The 23,163-nt window shown below is 35.3% G+C and overlaps 1 protein-coding gene across 1 annotated transcript; it reads right to left on the reverse strand.

Annotated features, from left to right (window-relative positions):
• Window positions 1-7,609: 7,609 nt before the first annotated feature.
• Window positions 7,610-21,715, reverse strand: LOC128981924 (fer3-like protein). The gene is made up of 4 exons (XM_054400918.1): window positions 21,341-21,715; window positions 10,733-10,825; window positions 8,983-9,081; window positions 7,610-8,368 (listed from the first exon to the last, which is right to left on the reverse strand). The coding sequence occupies exons 1-4, from the start codon at window positions 21,601-21,603 to the stop codon at window positions 8,215-8,217; spliced, it is 609 nt and encodes a 202-aa protein (XP_054256893.1). The 5' UTR covers window positions 21,604-21,715; the 3' UTR covers window positions 7,610-8,214.
• Window positions 21,716-23,163: the final 1,448 nt, after the last annotated feature.

Genomic DNA, 23,163 nt, shown 5'->3' on the forward strand with positions numbered 1-23,163 from the left:
AAATTAAAATTTAAAATGTCCATGTTATTCTAATGGAAAATAAATAAACTGTTGTAGATAAATAAACTTGTTTGTGGATATATTTAAACCAAACTTGGCAATTTTGTTTATTTCATACTAAGCTATCAACATTTTAATAAAAACAACCCCCATTACATGCCTGTTGCAGCAAACCTAATTATTAATTAAAATTAATGTTATTTAAATAGGAAATCAATCTGACAGTTTCAAGGACAAATTTTAGTAGAAATCCTGCCAGATAAATGGAAATTCGCTTGGTCTGCAGGTTTGCTGCGGCGGGGGTATTTTTTATAATGGGGAAAATTGAATTTATTGTAAAAATAAACTCATTCAATTAATACTTGATGTTTAGATAATAGTTTTAATTTTTATGTTTAAATAATAAATAATTAATTTTGTGCACAAACATTTATTTTATTTCAGTCAGATAGCACTCCAAATCTGTTAATAATGTAGTTATATTGACAAAATAGTGGTTCCATTCTATTTGGCATGTAGAAATCCATTGAAAACGACACCCAACAAGTCATAAGTCAAAAATCATAAATTATTTAAAATTCCCCCTACTCCTCCTAGAAAAATAACAACTAAACATGTACCAATATGCTAAATCTCTTATGGAGGTGGTTCTATCGACCTAAATATGGTTCCTATCGATTCACAGTGTATACAAACCTTAAAAACGACTTCCTAAATGACTTCAAATCATGAATAATGAATTATATCAAAATTCCCCCTCCCCACCCCCTAAAAACCATGTTCCCCCATCGGGACTGTTAGGGACTCATTGGATCTTGACTTCTATTGGTAAAACGAAGTTAAAACCAAAGTTTCATCCCTGAACTATTTTTTTTGTTTTTTTGGTGAATTTTAATCTATTTTGTCTGTACTAAACTGCCAACAAAAATCTAATTACGTAGAAAAACGAAACTGAAAGTCACATGTTTTTAACATTAGTCTTATGGGTTGCTAAGTAACCATGTTGGTTGAATTAAATAACAAGGAAAAAGTAAACAAAAGACTTGAAGTTGTAGCACGTGTTCATAATAAACCAACTACCCACAGTATACTAGCAAATTACAAATACAGTACAAAAGGAAAAACATCACTTGTTAATATTGAGCAAAGATTATACTTAAGATTACTCGAGACATTGTAGTCAAGGGTAGCAGTGCGAAGTCTAGGATCTGTTTATGACGAATACATTAAGGTATCTAATCCTAAAATGCTATGGGAAGGGAAGGAAACAGGTCCGTGACGTAGGAAGTAGTGAAAGAAGTAGTAAAGGCAATCATAAAATGCTATGGGAATAGAGGGAAACAGGTCCGTGACGTAGGAAGTGATGAAGGAAGTAGTAAATGCGAGCAGTCCGGAGTGTGGGGACTGTTTATGACGATAAGATTAAGGTATCTGCAATCCTAAAATGCTATGGGAAGGGAGGGAAACAGGTACGTGACGTAGGAAGTGGTGAAAGAAGTAGTCAAGGCGAGCTGTCCGGAGTGTAGGAACTGTTTATGACGATTAGATAAGGGTATGGGCTATCCTAAAATGCTATGGGAAGGGAGGGAAACAGGTCCGCGACGTAGGAAGTGGTGACGGAAGTAGTCAAGGCGAGTTGTCCGGAGTGTGGGAACTGTTTATGACGATTAGATTAAGGTATCTGCAATCTTTAAATGCAATGGGAAGGGAGGGAAACAGGTCCACGACGTAGGAAGTGGTGAAGGAAGTAGTCAAGCTGAGCTGTCCGGAGTGTGGGAACTGTTTATGACGATTAGATTAATGTATCTGCAATCTTTAAATGCAATGGGAAGGGAGGGAAACATGTTTGCGACGTAGGAAGTGGTGAAGGAAGTAGTAAAGGCGATTAGTATGGAGCGTGGGAACTGTTTATGACGATTAGATTAACGTATCTGCAATTCTGAAATGCTATGGGAAGGGAGAAAAACAGGTCCGCTACGTTGGAAGTGGTGAAGGAAGTAGTAAAGGCGATTACCTGGGGACCGAGCTTTGCTCGGGGAAAATTATTAGTTTACTCTGAAAAGTATTGCAGATACATTAATCCACTCCCAATCTCCACACTGCTCACCTTCACTACTTACTTCACCACTCCCTACGTCGTGGACCTGTTTTCCCTCCTTCCCTATACCATTTTAGAATTGCAGATACATAAATGCCACAGACAGTTCCCACACTCTGAACTGCTAGCATTACTACTTCCTACACCATTTCCTACGTCATGGACCTGTTTTCCTCCCTTCTCGTAGCATTTTAGGATTGTAGATACCTTAATGTAATTCCCATAAACAGTTCCCAGAATCCAGACTGCTCACCTTTACTACTTCCTTCACCACTTCCTACGTCGCGGACCTGTTTCTCTCCCTTCCAATGGCATTTTACGATTGCAGATACACTAATCTAATCGTCATTAACAGTTCCAACACTCCGGGCTGCTTGCCTTTACTACTTCCTTCACCTCTTCCTACGTCGCAGACCTGTTTCCCTCCATTCCCATAGCATTTTAGGATTGTAGATACCTTAATCTAATCGTCATAAACATTTCCCACACTCCGGACTGCTCACCTTTACTAATTCCTTCACCACTTCCTATGTCGCAGACCTCTTTCCATCCCTTCCCATAGGATTTTAGGATTGTAGATTCCTTAATCTAATCGTCATAAACAGTTTCCTCACTCCAGACTGCTCGCCTTTACTACTTCCTTCACCACTTCCTACGTCGCGGACCTGATTCCCTCCCTTCCCATAGCATTTTAGGATTGTAGATAACTTGATCTAATCTTTATTAACAGTTCCCACACTCCGGACTGCTCACCTTTACTACTTCCTTCACCACTTCCTACGTCGTGAACCTGTTGCCTTCCCTTCCCACAGCATTTTAGGATTGCAGATTCCTTAATCTAATCGTCATAAACAGTTTTCACACTCCAGACTGCTCGCCTTTACTACTTCCTTCACCACTTCCTACGTCATGGACCTGTTTCCCTCCATTCCCATAGCATTTTAGGATTGTAGATTCCTTAATCTAATCGTCATAAACATTTTCCACACTCCAGACTGCTCGCCTTTACTACTTCCTTCACCACTTCCTACGTCGCGGGCCTAATTACCTCCCTTCCCATAGCATTTTAGGATTGTAGATAACTTGATCCAATCGTTATTAACAATTCCCACACTCCGGACTGCTCACCCTTACTACTTCCTTCACCACTCCCTATGTCGGAGACCTGTTTGCCCTCCTTCCTTATACTATTTTAGAATTGCAGACACATAAATGCCGCAGACGGTTCCCACACTCTGCACTGCTAGCCTTACAACTTCCTTCCTCATTTCCTACGTCATGGACCTGTTTTCCTCCCTTCCCATTACATTTTAGGATTGCAGATTACCTTAAAAACAGTTCCCACACTCCAGACTGCTCGCCTTTACTACTTCCTTCACCACTTCCTATGTCGTGGACCTATTTCCTCCCTTTCCATAGCATTTAAGGATTGCAGATACCGTAATCTAATCGTCATAAACAAATCCCACACTCGACACTGCTACCATTGACTATAGAATCGAGTAATCTTCAGTATAACTTTTCCTCAATAGTAACAACTGATGTTTTTCCTTTTGTACTGTATTTTGTTTTGCTAGTATACTGTGGATAGACAAATTACAAGTCTTTTGTTTACTTTTTCCTTGTTATTTAATTCAGCCAACATGGTTACCTAGCAACCCATAAGACTAATGTTAAAAAAATGTGATTTTCAGTTTCATTTTTCTACGTAATTAGATTTTTGTTGGCAGTTCTATTTGCAGTAAACTCGTTTTTAGGCCAGAAATAAACTATATACAACATTTGAAGAAAATCGTCGGAGCCGTTTTCGAGATCCTGGTGCAAGCATACATACAAGCAAACTTTGCTCGTATTAGAGTATAGGATTCCCCTTAATAACTTTATTAATACTCCTTCTTTCTTTGCTCGTCATTCAAGAGTGTTCTGACAAAGACATTTCTTTCATATTTTGTGTTAATTCTTTAAAATTTATTTTTAAAACTATTAATTACCTATATCCGCAAATTGTAACATGAGTTTCAGATTTTGTAAAAAGAAACATCTTAAGGCCATGCAAGGAGTCGGTATTGAAATTATAACTTAATTAAAGATCGTTGGGAAAGTGCATCAAACCAGAACAGACACATGTATTTTTATAGTAACGGATATGAAATTTACACTCTAATACACAATACGCACATTTACGCATTGTTTCAATAAAAACTAAAATATTCACTCGAATGATACAATTATTAAGTAACTTTTCCGATATTCAATTTAAATGATTATTTTATAGACCCCTGTATCGCACTTAGTCCCTTGTAGCAACTGAAATTACAGCAACCAACGATTACTGTTCAAGTATTTAAACAATGTCACTTGTACTTCTTGACAGCGTTCTTATCTAAAATAGCTAGATTGAACTCTCATTAACACCGTAACAACGCATTAAATAGTATTCATAGAGTTGTGTATATGTACAGGAAGCAGCCTACCTGTCTTGGAACAAAATACCCCCGCCGTAGCAAACCTGCCGACTTAGCGAATTTCCATTTGTCTGAATTGATTTTCAGTTTAATATATTTTAATAACATTAGGTTCAACGAGTACCTAGGTTTTCTGCTACAAGGAAAGTAATAAAGTGTGTTTTTGAGTAAAATATTGATAGCTTAGTACAAAATAAATAAATTTGCCAAGTTTGATGAAAATATATCCATAAACAAGCAAACTACAACATTTGAAAATATTCTCCATAAGAATAACATGGGAATTTTAAATTTACAATTTTTTAAATTTTCTCCGTTACTAATAATCGAACAAAAATACTTTTATATACTAAATTATTTGTTTTTTTAAGCTCTTTAAAAAGGTCTAAAGAGAAATCGGAAAACTTTGTGTTTTGAGGGTCAAAAGTGACCCCATAAAACCCCCCGTAAAGCCCCGTTCCCATGGTCCGATCGTGCTGGATAAGTCTATATATATATACATATATAAAAATTTGAACGAATATTGTTTTTGGCCTTTAGGGACACCAAAATGAAAAAGTATATGGCTCCCGGGTCTAGGTCTTACCATGCCACCTACGGTAATAGCTACTTCCCTATAGGGAAATTCGCTAAAAGAGGTTATACATTTTAAATATTTGTTTCTATTTGTTGTATGGATTTGCGTGCATACAATATTGTATTTTGATAATTTGACGATATAATAAAATATTTTCAATCGGTTTAACATGATAACAAATTGTTACTTTTCCCCTTATTATGTTCACTAATGTTTTTCATGGCAAATATTAATTAAGATCCCCAAAACAAAAGTAGTACTACAAAGCATTTTATGCGTACAATTGTTCATACGTTCCAAAAGAGCGGAATCGCCAAATCACGTTCAAGAGGGCCCGAAATCGTTAGTTCCGATAATCTTCCCAGTTCGCAGAAGCGCTGGACAGTCGTCCGGAACATTGGATCGGACTGTTCCATTCCCAGGAGAGATTGATCCCATCGGAGACCGAAATGACCATTGTGAATCCTTGGATGTGAGATGAGTCAGGCACGGTAACATCAAGTTTCCAGCAGTAGTTTAAACCCATTTCACCATTAGTAAGCCAAAGTGTGCGATTTGTACATGCATACAGCAAACATAAATTATCCTATTGTAAGATAAGATCCAACGTTTAACATTGTTCTTTTAGATCAGCTTAAGAAGTAAAAACATTTAAGGGTTCTCTCTGTCCTGCCTGGAACGGCTTTTTTCTTACGATTTATTTATTGAATATTGTTATTTAACCAAATACACAATTATTTAAACAAAATTGAAACGCCATTTTGTAAAATATTGATTAGGCTAGCTATATATATGTTATATTCCCCGGTTTTATAGCTAAAGAACAAGCTCTAAAATGTATTCTAATATAAACACTTCCTATTTGACACCGGCGTAGTCATACTAGGTGTCAAATATACATCAAACACATTCAGACAATATGATAATGTCTAATCGCACTTTAAACAGTCAATAATACACTAAGAACTATTAGCAGACACAGAAAATTAATATTCATCAATGTATCTTTGGTAGGGGTACCAAATTAAAACCCTCCCTCATGTTTAATGTTTATTTAAAAGTACACAAACAATAACAATACTAGGTGAAACCCGTCGAAATCGACGGTTACTTTCAAGGCTTCTAAATCATCTAACTGCGATAAATTGGGCGAAATATACATATTTTGAGCATTTAGCATTGTTTAAAGAGTAATAAGTGTAAAAACAATCATGATTTTAATTGCGTTAGTTGACACATTTAGTTGATCATTCAATCAATAAAATAATTCCCATACGTAGGCCTACTTCATCGGAGTTATTATTAGTATGTTATATGGTATCTCTTCCTTTGGAAGAACCTTTAAATAGTATTAAAATGAACTCGGCAAAGAGAAACAAAATTTAACTCCCATAAGAAATACATGGGGAGCAAATTTCGTTTACGTAGAAATCGCGTGGAATTATAGATACATTGATGCCGATGCTTGATGGCAAATCTGTACGTGCATACCTTCAATTCGAGACCTCAATCATGAAAATCGGTCGGGTAGAAGAGCCAAACGAACTCGGCAAAGAAACCCCAAATTTAAATCCCATAAGAAATACATGGGGAACAAATTTCGTTTACGTATAATCCGCGTGGGATTATAGATACATCTATGCCGATGCTTGATGGCAAATCTGTGCGTGCATAACTTCAATTTGAGACCTCAATCATGAAAATCGGTCGGGTAGAAGAGCCAATCGAACTCGGCAAAGATAAACCAAATTTAACTCCCATAAGAATAACATGGGGAGGAAATTTCTTTTACTTATAAGCCGAGTAGGATTATAGATAAATATATCCCGACGCTTGATGGCAAATCTGTGCGTGCATACCTTCAATTTGAGACCTCAATCATGAAAATCGGTCAGGTAGAAGAGCCAATCGAACTCGGCAAAGATAAACCAAATTTAACACCCATAAGAATAACATGGGGAGGAAATTTCTTTTACGTATAAGCCGAGTAGTATTATAGATAACTATATTCCGATGCTTGATGGCAAATCTGTGCGTGCATAACTTCAATTTGAGACCTCAATCATGAAAATCGGTCGGGTAGAAGAGCCAATCGAACTCGGCAAAGATAAACCAAATTTAACTCCCATAAGAATAACATGGGGAGCAAATTTCTTTTACTTATAAGCCGAGTAGGATTATAGATAAATATATCCCGATGCTTGATGGCAAATCTGTGCGTTCATACCTTCAATTTGAGACCTCAATCATGAAAATCGGTCGGGTAGAAGAGCCGATCGAACTCGGCAAAGATAAACCAAATTTAACTCCCATAAGAATAACATGGGGAGCAAATTTCTTTTACGTATAAGCCGAGTAGGATTATAGATAAATATATGCCGATGCTTGATGGCAAATCTGAGCGTGCATACCTTCAATTTGAGACCTCAATCATGAAAATCGGTCGGGTAGAAGAGCCAAACGAACTCGGAAAAGAAAAACCAATTTTTTTTAATATATAAGATTTACAAAGCGATCTTTGGCAATTATGGATGTCGGGCATTATTACAATAGCGTAAAGATTACAGAGGTAACATCCAAGCGTAAACGGATGGGTGTCTACAATCGTAGTTATCAGCTTGGCCGCTAGGTTGCAGCGGTTTCTTCTCGCAAATATCCTACCCTTTTTGTTTTTAAAACAAGTTCAATTATAAGCTTCTACATAACGTCTCTGCACTTATTACATTTTATTGCAGCTATATAAATATTTTCGTTGTAGGTTAAATAATCTGAATGGATAAAAATTGTGTTTTACAGTAAATATTTGAGTAAATCATACTTCAAACAACGTTGTAAATTATTAGTTTCAAAGTATAAGGAAGTCATTTTTAATCTGGGAGGTTCGAATCTAATCAGTTGTTCTTTAAGAAAAGGACCCAGTATTAGACATACATTTATAATGGTAACCGGTAATCAGTTGGTATCATATTCAGAAATTCTGTTGTCCCTTGTGAGACGAAATATATTCAACAGTCTTGCGAAAACGAAACGTAAACAGAATGAATATCTTCTGGGATGTTGTGTTGAAATAAGGTCTATGCGTCCAGGACATGGTTGAGGTAGGCGATGTAGCAAATAGCGAGGCGCAGGATTTCGATTTTGGACAGTTTCTTGTCCGGTGGCAGGGTCGGGAGCAGCTTCCTCAGTTCACAAAAAGCCACGTTGAACGCTTCAACTCGCACTCGCTCTCTGTAACATAATAGGGCCTTCAGTAAAAATATTTCCACTATGGCTAGTAATAATTATCAAAGAAACTATTTCATTGGGTTACATGTTCCATTCTTAAGTCTAATTTGTGAAAGTGGCATGAAAGATCCCTAGGAAATACGTTAGTGGTTGAATTGATATTAAACATGTATTTAAGTGTAGGAGTATTCTGGGAGATGTTAAAATATCTCTGATTCTTATGTTCTACGTTCGACCTTAGGAGCTATCCCAGTGACTGTACTGAGCGGCTCCCAGGCATCGTCCTTCTTGTAGGGGATGTTTCCAATGTTACACCCCCTCGAAACCTACTCTGCAAGTTCTCGTCATTATCAGGCGCAAGAAGATACATATATGATACAAGACATCATCCTGAAAAGTTATGACAATGTCCTGATGGACGGTGAGCAAAATGTAGTAGCCGAGTCTGCGGGTTAAAATACCTCAAACCAGCGATGGATTTAGCTGTGTGATCATGCTTAACTATGTAATAACCAATGGTGAGCTGTTAGGTGTAGCCTGAAGTAATGTGTAAAACTGTTCCAGACTAGAGCACAGTCCTAGGAAGTATAGTGAGGATAAAATAGTACTGTATCTACCTGGTAGCATGGGCAGTCCTGTACTTCTGAGTAGCTCTTCGTCTTCTTCTCCGTTCTTCTCTACTGAGAACAGACTGTACCTCACACCGATCTCTGTCCCTGTGGCAGTAACATTTGTGTAAATTGAATAAGAAACACCGAGACTAGTAACAAAATGGTGGGCAAATACTATTACTGCCGTAAATTACTTCAAAGTAAAACAGGAACTTGATGTAGAGGATGTATCTTTGTATTGTAAAATGCTCTAGATCCAGTTCTAAGTAAAACTTGTCTAAGTAAGGATTTTTATATTTGGAATACGATCGTAAAATAGTTTGAAATAATTAATCTTTTGACACGTAAGTGTTTAAAGTCAGGGTTGTGATTATTTTAAAGATCGACAACGATTGAAACGTTCGAATTGAAGCCAAGTTTAAGGTTAAGGTATTGAATTTAAATGTTCTTAATACAAACATGTCAGGAATGGATATGACATTGAAGACTTGTTTAGATTTTTTTACAAATACAGTATGCTTAATTGAAATCATCCCGGATTGGCTCACGAATAAACTAGGAATATAATATTTGTTGACGAAATTCTTCTCGATTATACAGAAACTTAATGGTACAACATTAAAATGATGAACCGAATATTTAATAAAACAAAAATTAATATAGAAATTATAAATTTAAATCAGAGCAACGTCGAACCAACGAACAAATGTGACACATCTTCAAAACCTTTTACGACTTTTAAAATCATTGTCAAACTTTTACAACCCACAATTCCAAAATGCCTGATCAGTATTTAAACTCAATGTAAACACAGAATAGTTGTTAACTCAGTGTATTAGTTAAGTGAAATCGATACTATCCGAGACTCGTGCCGCTTAAGAAAGGACTTTATGGTTGTTAGGCCGTGGGCCGGAGACCTACATTTTGAGCACGCACGGTGGCTTCAAGTTATTGCCCCTTGAATAATATAACATCGGGGCGATGGGATTTTGAAATACGGCTACGACATACGCCAATCTCAATATTGACTGTTGCGGAGAGGAGGAACGATGTCGGAATCGGAACTTTTCAACAAGATTGGTCCATCAACCGTAATCTTGCGTGTGGCATGGACAAATATTTTTTGTTATTTTAAAATATATATTTTTATTTATATCCTAAATATAAAGTACTTGTCTTATACTGATTAACTGAAGAATTTCTATTCTGTATCAGTTTGATACGTGTTATCGCTATTACAGATTTATTCATTAATTTATAAGTGTATTGCTTGTTTGTGTAATTGTTGGTTTCGTATGTTCGTTTGTTTGTTTATTTATTTATTAGTCAACGGTAAGCACTATAATGTACATAAAATAAAACTGCATTACAAAAATTCAAAACTAACTTTAAGATATGCTTATGACATACCAATATAAATCAGCTAAACTAAGATGTATCTTGACAGATGGCAAACATGCTCGTTTAACTCTCTAATAAATACGTAACAATAAACAATAGTTTTTATAATCTAAAAATCGTTCCATGCAAAAAACCCAATTAGGTATAAATCATTTGAGATGAATTCAAAACTTCATAAAATTATATAGAACTGCAAAACAATATTAAAACTTGGGTTAAAGACTTCAATAAAATACACAGGGTGATCGTAATTTATTTTTACAACAATTATTTCTTCCTTATTATTTTAATTAATAGTCAAAGTTATAATATATTTAATTTATTTTAATTATTATTTTGAAAATATATAACAAACCTTTTCCTTTGGAGCAGCATATGACTGAGATCTTGTCTTGAGGAATCAATATTTGTAAACATTTCCTCCATACAGTCCATTTCCTCCTCCCTCCTGAAAAACGAGCATATGTTTAGGTGCAGTGGTAGAACATATGGCTATGGTAGATGTGTCATACTATATCATACCGTAAATTTAAAGAACCAGACCTTAAAACCATTTTAAGCTTCTGTCAATTCCACTTTTTTATATTCGAGAGCTTGTAAGACCATCCAGTTACAAATGATCACAGAGCATATCCCTGAATCACATCGAATCTCACCAGAACATACAACATAACATCCGTACATAACATAACATACATATTAATCCGTCGATTTGCCGTCCAGCGTGATGGAGTGTTTATGTTATCATTAGCCCCCGGCTGGGGGGGGTCGCCGCCCCCTGGGGGGGGGTTGTAGTCCCCCGGAGACCAGTCGCGCGCCGCCCCCCCTCGGTCGTCGTTCACACTAGCTGTAATTCAATCAGTATTATACGCCACCTGCGTCGACGAGCCACTTAGTCAGTGGCAAGCCTAGGAGTTTTGAATTATTAAAATATTCTAAACAGGATTTGTTTGTTATCGGCAATTGTTAGATTTTTTTGCTGTAAGTATGTTTGAAATTCTAGTGCAGTATGCAGTTTACACATTTTAGTTTTTTTAAGTTTTAGAATTGCTTTAGCAGTACAGTATGCACATTTTGAGTTTTTACAGAGTATCTTGGAAATTTGATCCATAGTTATTTTAATTACCGATTGCGTTATGCGAAGAAACAGACGGCCTTCATCAGGGCTTTATCTATACTACGTGAAATTGCACCTTGGCTGCTTCCCAATCCTTCAACACTCAACAGTAATACCTACATAAAATAAATTGCGCTTGGTTACGCATACAGTGAATCAACAAAAAGCAAATTTATTCAGTTGTCACACGAATCCAAAACAACATCCTAAAAGATTTATGCGCGAAAATGATTAGTTTGTACACTAGTTTTACTTAATAATGATCAGCGATATACCTTACAATATTGATTAACTTTCTTTTTAATAAATAATTTTTAAATTTTCTGATTAAAAAATTCACAAAACAAAGCACTAAAATCTAGGAAATATATTTTTTTTTATATCAGTCTTAGAAAGGAGTAAGTTCGAGAGTGGTAATAAAATATTCACGTTCATAATAACATAACAGCACCAATCACATCTATTTATAGTTATAATAAAATTGAAATAGGTTATTATGCGTTTAATCTTTTAGCGAAACAAGTAAATATAAAATAATCCTACGATGAAAACTTAAAAAATAAATAACTTAAAAAAGCTAAAAAAAATAAATCCCGATCATGCCACCATAACAATAATACTGTACCCAACAATCATAATCTGTAAGGGCATATTTGATGGCTATGACATTATTTACTTGTATAACTAGCTACGTAATTCAAAACAACTTCTGATGAGCAGAAAACTAATAATTTGTCCATGTAAATTAACTCCTCCCTCCCCCCCACCCCCCAAAAAAGTGTAGGTACAATCCTTAGTTTATCTCCAATCACTTTTATCGATATGATAATGCCTTGACCAATTGGTTTAGGCACACTTAATATAACTTAACTTAATAAGAAGGCCCACTAATACAAAAAAAAACGAAGAAATATAGGCCACTAATACTAGCCGATCTCCCTCTCATCATCGGAGAATTATCTCCGCAACTCTTTCATGTGATAAAAATATTCAACGTAGTTTTTAATATAAAGTATAATCTAAGTTAATAATTTCCATTATGCCTAGTATTTCCGTAGAGGTTAAATATGAAACAATCAGCAAACTAGTTTGTAAAATTAACCTAACTACTGTGAATAAAATGAAAAGATCTGAACTATTTCCTAAAAATTTGTGGATCGCGAGTTGTAAAAATACATTTACTAAACCAACCAAACCATTGGCATATTTCACCAAAACAAAGACAGTATAAAGTAATTCAGTTAGACCCGTTTATTGGCCAACAAGTCTCTAGTATGCATGGAAATAATTCAGCAGAAGCGTCCAATATTTCCCGGCACGCGATGCTAGGCTGGCTTGCACGGCGAAATGCGCAATGCCATTACTATAATGTATACTTTGGCGACTCGAATAACTTCGGCCGTAAATCAAAACGAGTTTATGACGACGTCTAGATCATGTAGCGAGTTAAAAACATTTCAACTTTACGTTTCGTGACCTGTTATCACTGAGCTGTTATATCAGGAAGTGGTTACAACTAGTTATAATACAAAGGTGGATTTGTGTGATTTTCAGCTAACTTGTGAGAATAAGTTGAATTGGGTTTATTTTATTGCAATTTCAAACTGATAGGATCTCTAAACACCAGATATATATCCCATTATATAAAAGTCTAAGCGTCTTCTAAAGTTACTAACTAGGAACAACTTTAACATGAGAACAGAGTGTGCAATTCTTAAGCTTATGTATAATGAGTGAATAACTCTGTAAACCACCCTCATCTACTGTGAAGAAACGGTTTCCAAATGTTGATATCAAAACTCTGATTTTGTTACCAACTGACATTGTTTCTGTTAGATTGCATCATAAATTGATAGCCCAATACAAAATGACATCTAGGTACAGAATATACTTGACACCTTTCTATATTAAACCAGCAACCCTGAAGGTATTTTTTATTGTCTACGCCAAAGAGTCGGTGCTTATAACCAATTAATTGGCTCTCCAGACAATCATACAGTAAACCAGTAAATCGTAGAAAATATTAACTAAAACCATTAATTTGACAATGAGGTAGGCCTAACTTATTGAAAGATCGTTTACAGTTTCTAAACTACATATTTGACAATTATCGAGCAAATCCAACTGTATACTTAATTACGTAGGCCACGAACACATCAGTAATTTGAAGCCAATTGTTTCTCACGGATCATCGGCGAGATGAATATCTAATCGCCTGGAAGCCACGACAGGGGGTGTGGGAAGGGGAGGGGAGGGGGATGAACTGTATGAGAGATTTGTCACCACACGGTGATTATGTAGTCATACGTCAGCCACGTGCCTCGGTGGTTGTTGCTTGGAACGGCCTCAGACCACGGGGTGTAAGGGAATAGACACCTGAGTCAAAACTGGTGATTTGGTGACTGTATCGGTAGCACGGCGGACAGTGATATCGTTGATAAAATCGTTTAATTTATAGCCTACTGTTGTCAATGATTTAGTGGAGAAACCAAGGCGATGTTTTGCTTGCTCGTATCGGCGCTACAACTCAAAATTGTCAACGTTGGTCCATTCTTGGTCTGCGCCGGCTCACCCTTTGTAATATATCTCCAAACATAATAAATAAAGTTTTTGTCGTATAGGTGAATTGACTATTAGGTGATTTGTCGTATTAGGTGTCGAACTGATCTATTTATAAATCATAATTTACAATATATAGTCTTTTTAAGCTAAATTGTACTAACTAATTTATAGGATTAAACGTTATGCTAATATATTCAACTAGTGGCTTGTAGGGGCAATAGCCCCTATATTCTAGTAATTATTTTGTACAAATTATTAGTCTCATGGGTTACCCTACCTTGAATTATCATTTAACATTTTTGTATATTATGATATGTATAATAGTTATTACATAGTACCTGCATAATGCATTTTGATTTCTGCTCTGTTTAAAATAAAAATTCCAAAGGACATGCGGTGTGTTTTATAATATAAACTTTCTAATCATAATACAGCTAAGAAACATTTTCCATTAACAATCTTTATGACTATTAATTAAATATATATAGATTTCTTTAAATATAGACAAATTCTCTTGGAAAAACGCTTAGAGATAATGTCATCATCCAAATTGTAAAAGCTAATTATATAACAAAATTCTCTCTGAAACAACACTTGTTGTATGGTATCCATTTTGGTCGATTCCTTGGTCTTTATTTGGTTCTAGTACTATTTTAAGATCATCTGGCCTCTTTACATATCTAAAAGCAACATAAAGTTGACCATGGTTAAAACTGGGTTTTTCAAATGAATGCCAACTTTTGTGAAGGTTCGGTTGTGTTCCTTGCGCCATAATTTCACCAAATTAAATTGCGCAATATACCACAATGAATGCGCCCATCGTTCATTGGTCCTACGCTGTGTAATGCAATCTCATTTAAAAGTGGTAATCTATAAACAGGAATAAATTAATGTTCATCCGATTCTCATTTAATCTTCTTCCATTAATATCGTGCCAAATCAGGTGCCTGTTGTTCTCATTTCGAGGAACAATACCTATGCGTGGTAGCATTGAGTATACCCTGGTGGTAGTCTTCCGACATTATACAAAAACATTACCGTGCAAAAGAACAATCCATTGTAAAGTATTTAGTTTAAAAGTATCAAATTGTATGTTCAAAAGATTTTATCTAAGTTCCACTTTGTCTTGTTTACTACTTCACTAACAATTTTACAATAACAAAATAATGCACATTCAGGTGTGGTTATAATTGCTTAAATTTATATAATCACAGCTGTGTTTCCACTAAATAAAAATACATAAAATTAGATTCCCATGCTATTTAAATGTGAATTATTTTATTCTGTAACAACCTTTTGGTGAATAATTAAGAAAAATGAATAATTTTCCCCAAAATTTCATGCCCAGACCTTTAAAATGAGACCTCTCCCAGCTTTCTACGGCCTCCCGTTCGCTCACAATTTCATTGTAAAATTTTGGGCTTACGGAATTAGATATTTAGATACTGCGTGAAAATATGTCACGTGTTTACATCACATTAGGCAGGGTAGACCTCGCATATATTTGCATATAGTTAACTCATTCTGCAAGATCTATATATTAATAGGTAAGCATGTTTCTTTAAAGCCTAATTTCTTAACTCGTGTGCATCGCAGGGAAAATCTACGCATACTGAGAAAGTTATTTGCGCCTGTAGATGTGCAGAATTTCTTTATAAATTAAAATAGGCTCACAAATAAACCTTAAAAAATAATTTAAAATATAAAAAAGTTACATATGGAATTTATGGGATGCCATGCTGATGAAAAAATAACAACAAATTACTAATAGAAAAAAAAGAAATTCCAATCGCATGGTTATTTAGAGTCTAGGATGAAAATAGAGAAGTTTGGACAATACTTATTTTTTGTCGAGTTTTTTTTACCACGGGACGACTTATAGTTTTTATTAAATCCTCAATATGGTGTATGCTTGTTGGAATAATTTACAACAATACAGTGGCTATTTACACAGAACTTGATAAGTTAAAGTCCATAATATCGTCAATACTTCGAGTACGGTAGTTTTATTACGAATATTATGAAAATAACTCGGGGATTTCAGACACGATGTATTTTCTGAGATTATTCTAAGTGTGTCTCTCCTCCGCAGACGCCACCCCAGGGACCAATGTACCAGAAGTGGCTCGCTCCGGCCTCGCTGTATCAAATATTGACAACAGTATTGATCAAATATTTACCTAAACTGTCGGCATTTCCATGTTTTCGATTGACGATGCAGGGACAGAGTTTGAATTTATGGTTGATAAGTTGCAGCTGCGGGGTTTTAAACTAAAACCCCATTTTAAACTCAGAACTTGAAAGGTTTAACGCAAAAAACAACTTAAATGTTTGAAATCGTTTTCTTATGATGGCGGTCCCATAGTATGCATAATAAAGGCTAATAATTGTAACTGCTTAGTGAGAATTGTTTTATTTTATTGTATAGCTTCTTCAGCCTAGAGGATGATTCGAGTTGCAAGACCATTCAGCACAATATACTTTTATTTATAAAAACTAAATATTGGGGTAAACGATGTTTACAATGATTAGGTCAGATGTTTAATCTAGTTTCATGTATTGTATTATGACACATATTTAAACAAATAATACGAACTAGTGGTTGTCCTGTGGTCGAAACTCGACCAAAAATAATTAATGTACTGACTTCTCTATTTTCTCCCCACACTGTAAATAAAACATGCGATTGGAATTTCTTCCATTTGTTTTGATTTTCTGTTTACTTTTTGTTGTTATTTCGCCACCATCATAGCAACCCATATGGTCCATGTTAATTTTTTGAAGTTTTCAAATTAATTTTTTGTGCTTATTTGTTAGCCTATTTTAATTTTTAGAGGCATTCTGCACATCTACAGGTAAATATCTTTCCAACAGTATGCGTAGATTTTCCCTGCGATGCACACAACCTGAGAAAAAAGGTTTTAAAGAAACATGCTTGCCTATTAATATATAGATAGATAGATGCTAATATAAATTTATAAGTCATTATAAATATAAAATAGGAAAATGGCGAGATATACAGATCAATAAACAGAAAGCCAATTAATAATTTATTCAAATATCAATATTATTTAGTATTTTAAACTCAATGTTTAACGCAAAACATACTAGTTTTCTAATTGTTTGACTTTAAAATTTTTGGATAACTGTTCTTTAATAATACTGGAACATGATTTTAGTTCTATCGGACGCTGACTGTACTTGCTTTTTTAACCTTCTAATAATACACTTGCGTCCGAGAAATAATTCGTAGAAATGATTAATATTTGAATATTCAACTTTGAACAATTCTATTCTATTTTCTCAGCTTCTGTGCATCGCAAGAAATCTACGCATAATTTAGAAAGATATATTCATGTAGATGTGCAGAACCCCTTTTAAAATCAAAATAGGCTCGAAAATAAGCACAAAAAATGAATTATAAATTTCAAAAAATTAACATGGGCCTAATGGTTGCCATGCTGGTGATGAAATAACAACGAATCTATAAGTATAAAAGAGGATGTTTGTATATCTATTTGTTTGTTTGTTTGTTTGGCAGTGATAAACTTAGACACCGCTGAACCGATGGCCACGAAACTTGGTACAGTACATACGTGGAGAATGTCATGGAATAGTTTTATACACCATCAATTTCGTGATCCGTCCAATCGGCTCCGCCCCAGTGCCTCTGGAGTTTCCCATGTTAACCTTATGAGAAATGGAATTAATGAATCTTAACAGCTGTTTCAATTAAACTAGTTGGTTCTGTTCTATGATGTTCAATAGCATTAAAGTTACAAGGATTACCAACAGGGCGCAGCACTATTATTTCTTTTACATTTATGACAACAGCTAATTTGCAACCAACAGGTGAGTGAGCGTAGCGAACGAACTTTAACCTGGAGGCAAGTTAGCGTAGCGAACGAGCTAACCTGAAGGCAAGTGAGCGTAGCGAACGAGCTAACCTGAAGGCAAGTGAGCGCAGCGAACGAGCTCCAACCTAAAGGTGAGTGAGCGTAGCGAACGAGCTCCAACCTAAAGGTGAGTGAGCGTAGCGAACGAGCTCCAACCTAAAGGTGAGTGAGCGTAGCGAACGAACTTCAACCAGGACGTGATTGAGCCATACGAACGAGATCATCTTGAAAATTAAGAAGTTAAACGGGGCAAAGCCCGCGGGATTGTAAATAGTCAAAGGCAAGACAACGTCTGCCGGGTTCAGCTAGTATAAACTAAAAATAAAAACAATTAAATGGAAGAAATTCCAATCACATGTTTTATTTACAGCGTGGGGTGAAAATAGAGAAATCTGCACATTATTTTCATTTGATTGTTCGACCACTAAGCGACCACTATAGGTCGGCCGTTTAGAAAACGACCTGCGCGAAATTTTTAGCGCATGTAGGGGAGGTAACAGGGAGGGAGGGTACGTTCCCCCTCTCCGCCAATGGCCGTTTTCACATAATGTGTGCATAGTGACGTCACGTGCTAGCTGAACGTGTTTTATTTTACCAAATCATATGTTTTCTTGTAATTTTCCAAAGACTTTCGAATGACAATCATTACGAATTAGCATTGAATATGTAACACTATTTAGCGTTTTATATCCAATATAGTGTTGTATTCAATATTGAATATAGTCATAGTGTTATAAAGTACAGGGTGCGGCAAAAAACCGATCCATTTTCTGCAGAGCACTGTTCAGCGACAGGTTGTCTGAAAGTGGTGGGAGTAAGCTCGTTGGAAAGTCTACACAATGCCATTTTTTCTAGACACAGAGCAGTGGTCGGCCTGAGCTACGTGAGGTTGTTATGGAGTTGTTTTTAAAAAGTATTGAATTCATTCATTGCAACTCAGCAGCATAAGCAGTTTCGTGCGTTCTTTCAATTAACACTTTAGCTACCAACTATACTCATCCCTCAGTAACAGAGTAGTGAGACGGTCGGTAGGGAACGTGTTAAGGCGACATGGAGAAATTCCGTTGCGTATAACAATAATGCGGTGGGTTACTAACTTTAGAACAACGGCTTCTGCCTTGAAAAGGAAGCTGAAAGGCCGAACAAAGTCAGATCGGATGCCAGACAACGAACATTCGACCGAGTTCGTACTGCTGTGGAAAACAGTCCCTCGCAGGCCCACCCGAAAACAAGAGGCTTGCCGAAAATGTCTGACTGCTCAGTTACACGAATGTTAAGGTTAATTTTCATCCCTACATATTAGTTAGAAAAATAATCTGTTTAATGGTGTTATCCATACAGATAATCACGACGGAACCTTTTTTGTAGCTCCTACTTATGTTTTATATAATTGAAAATCTCTAATTTAAGTAGCCTTAGTGGAAAATAAATAGTTACAAATAAATTGACAAGATTCTTTTTACATATATTTAACATAAACAGCACAAAACGACATATAGCGTAAGTTGTCGAGATTTTATTACACTCAAATGACATACACTAAACCCAAGCACTAAACCAGTAGGATCCCCTCGGACTATGGTTTTTCTTAATAACTTCAAAAATTTACTAGACGCTTACCGAATGGCCTCTCTCGTTTTAAGAAGTGGAAAATCATGACCACAGCAAACAATCCCGAATACAGGACCCACCGCAATGGCTGTTGCCGCGATAGGGACACTCATCACGAATCTCGCCGCGATTAAGATATGGCCGCAATCACAACGAGTCATGAAAGCTGAGATAATCGCAGGAAATTATCGCGGATGTTGCCACGATTGTGTAAGACGCATATAACGTGATTGCAATTATAATGGCGTTGCCACCATCGCAAGTAACGATCACACATCTTAGTGACGGCCTTTTAGTGAATTTCCTATAGGGTACTCATGGTAATACCTCTGGACCCGGGATGGCAAGGCGTATAAAAGAAGGTGTGTGCACGCACATCCCCCACTCCTCCAATCAGCCAATCAAGTATTTACTGCTTTACTGTTTTTTGGTTAAATAGTACCATATAACTGTACAATATAACTAGCTGTAGTAGTTTTATATATAACACTACTACAGTATATTCATTCAATGTTGAATACAACGCTATATTGGATATATAAAACTAAATAGTGTTATATATTCAATGCTGATTCCTAATGATTGTCATTCGAAAGTCTTTGGAAAATTACAAGAAAACATATGATTTGGTAAAATAAAAGGTAAAATAAAATAATGGGTGGGGGTGGGGTGGCAGCGGAGTGGGAGAAGAGCAATATTCTGTCTCACTCCCACAGCTCGGTATCTCTCTCTCGCACCAATGCTACGAGGAGGACGCTTTCTAAGCGGCCGACCTATAGCATTCATTCAAGAACAGCTTTTACAAAAGCTCATTACATAGAACATTAGATTAAATTAATGACGTGTAAACCACTTATGTCAACGAATGTTTTTCACGGGTACGAATTTTCCAACACAGTAATCTGCTAAATAAGTGTTTGTCTTTTTTCAATCGAAATTTAGTCGTAATGAAAAGTTTAAAAAGCAAACATTTAATTCAATGCCATAGGCATAAAAATGTATAACACTTTTTCAAACCTTATCTTTAAAAAATCAGTACCGGTAATTGAAGACATGATTAATGTAAGAAATGGCGACTACTACAGGCAAATCCCTCCGATCGTGGATTATACGTTTATACATCCAACATGGCTGCCTTGGACGCCATTTTGGTTACCCATATACAAGGTTTTCTCCTTTACTTTTATTCAAAATCCACACAAAACATGGGGTGAGAAAATAACGCGGTTGGATTTTTACTGTTTTATTACGATTAAAAATATATAAACAAGTGTAAATAAAGCTAATCTTCCAATGAAAAAATCATAGGTACCCGACAATTTCTCTCTTACAATTTCCTACAATTAATCTTTCAGAACATTTGAAAATATACAGTTATTTCGGTATGCACAATAAGTTACCTCTGAATATTATATATTTCTGTCTGATTAATTGTCATTTAATATTGTATCAAATTTAAAATCCCCAATACAGCATAGGCTACTCATAAAAGCGCAAATGGGTATTTTAATATATATTGTAAAGGCACTGATCCTTGCCAAATTGGGTTCTTTGTGAAACTATATCAAACCATTCGAGTTACATTTTGCCAACAATCAAGATCAGTGTTGAACTTCGAAACTAAATGCATATTAGAAACAGTGTCAAAACCTCAGCTATGATATTTTATAGTAATTAGTGATAAAAATATAAGGTAATATCTACATTTTCCCTTCAAAGCAAACATGATGCTTATTATTAGAAAATTGCTAACATAAACTATTGAAAATAAACCTACTTGATCCAACAGCAATAGGTTCCAGACGTGTCCAGGGTCTGGGGTTGTGTAGATGTAGCCTGGCAGAGAGTCCTGAGGGATGTAAGGGAAGATGGGGATGGTCCAGAATCACATAGGGATGCTGGGTCCAGCCCATCCCTGCGCGGCCCAATAGCAGCATCCCTAGATCGATACTTACATCTTGGGCGGGGCCAGTTGCTAGGGAACCACCATAGGTTCAATATGAGATATAAAATGGAATGGAATAAATTCTGAAACTGCATTGCTATAAATTAATTGAATTGTGCTTAATCGTAAACTGTGTTTTTAAAAACTCGTTGTTGTAGAATAAATTTCACTCATAAAAGTCTGATGATGTAATTTTGTTTAAGAAAAAAATGTTTGTTAAGTATTTATAGATCCTGGTTACTAGTATAAATAAATGTTGTTAAACAATATGTACCAAAATACCTTGCACACAAACACTAACTCAACCCAACTTCATTACAAAACAATCATATGTTTTACAAAGAATAAACCATAAGTTATGCATAAAAATCAAAGCCTTTATATTGCAAAATGTCAATACAAATTCTGAGTTTTTTTTTCACAAAGGCTATTTTTTATATACACTTGTTGGATTGTAATAAACTGACTAAATGCGTATTACAGTACCACTACTACACCACCACCACAACTCTAGCTAGGGATATTACAATTTGAGGCCCTTTTAAATATCGTGAAATATCTAAAACAGTTTCACTTCTTTCATTCATTTACTTCCTTTATTTATATTTGTTTCTTACAGTTCATAAAAAAATGCTATTTCTAAAATCAAAAAGTAATTTAAATACAAAAAGTAGCATACATTCTTTATATAGCATAATAGTTACCTATATAATTGCAACAATATACCAGATTTTAAAGGGGATTAAGAAAAAAGAAGGAAAAGTTACTTTTATAGTCTATATAATACAAAACCAAAAGAAGGCGATTTATGTATGCTACCTCAATTTGTTAGTATTTAATTGCTAAATTAATAACATAAAATACTCATCGACATTTTAAACTATTCTAATAAGCATTAAATTCCAAAGTATATTAAGACGAGTCATAAACCTAGTTTATTGGAGTGGTTTTTTTGCCCTTGAAGCCATTTAAACGCGAGGATAATTTATTATGTTTACTATAAAGTTTGTTATTGTACTTGTTTACCTGTATATTTTGCCATTTCTGCTACGACCAACCTCATGAGATGCTGTTTGTGATACAAACTCTACTAACTGGACCAATAACATTAGGTATAATTCGACCCATGTTTACACTCAATATTTCTACAACAAACTTCATGGGTCATTCCCTCAACCCTTGTGGATAGGATTGTATAGGATGGTAAATTACATAAAAACATAGTTATAGCTTGTATGAAATATTTTAATAGGTAGTGTTAACGAACATTTCAAACACACTGTATATTATTAGGTAACCAAACACGAAACACACACTTTAACAATTGATAGATCTTAAGGTAAGATGCAAAGGCTTTTTAGTACTGATTTAATGATTGTATGTTAAAAGCTATGGGATTCATAGAAGTTATTGGATTTTGACAGTATATTATTTTTCTTCGTCTTTTAATTTAGTTACATTGGCAGTGGTCTTGTCATTTTCAACTCTATGTCATTGATAAAATATTGTTTTCATAAAAAATCATAAGTTGTTTCTATTTATTATTTTAATTCAACGATTGTTTTTAATAATTGTTTTTTTACTTCAACGACAGTCAAGAGGTTATAAAAGTAGGTTTAATATTTCATTAACGATTCATATTTACAAAACTAATC

Source organism: Macrosteles quadrilineatus, unplaced genomic scaffold (assembly GCF_028750875.1).
Source record: "Macrosteles quadrilineatus isolate MER2022 unplaced genomic scaffold, UCM_ALF_1.0 Scaffold_57__1_contigs__length_777910, whole genome shotgun sequence".
NCBI lineage: Eukaryota > Metazoa > Arthropoda > Insecta > Hemiptera > Cicadellidae > Macrosteles > Macrosteles quadrilineatus.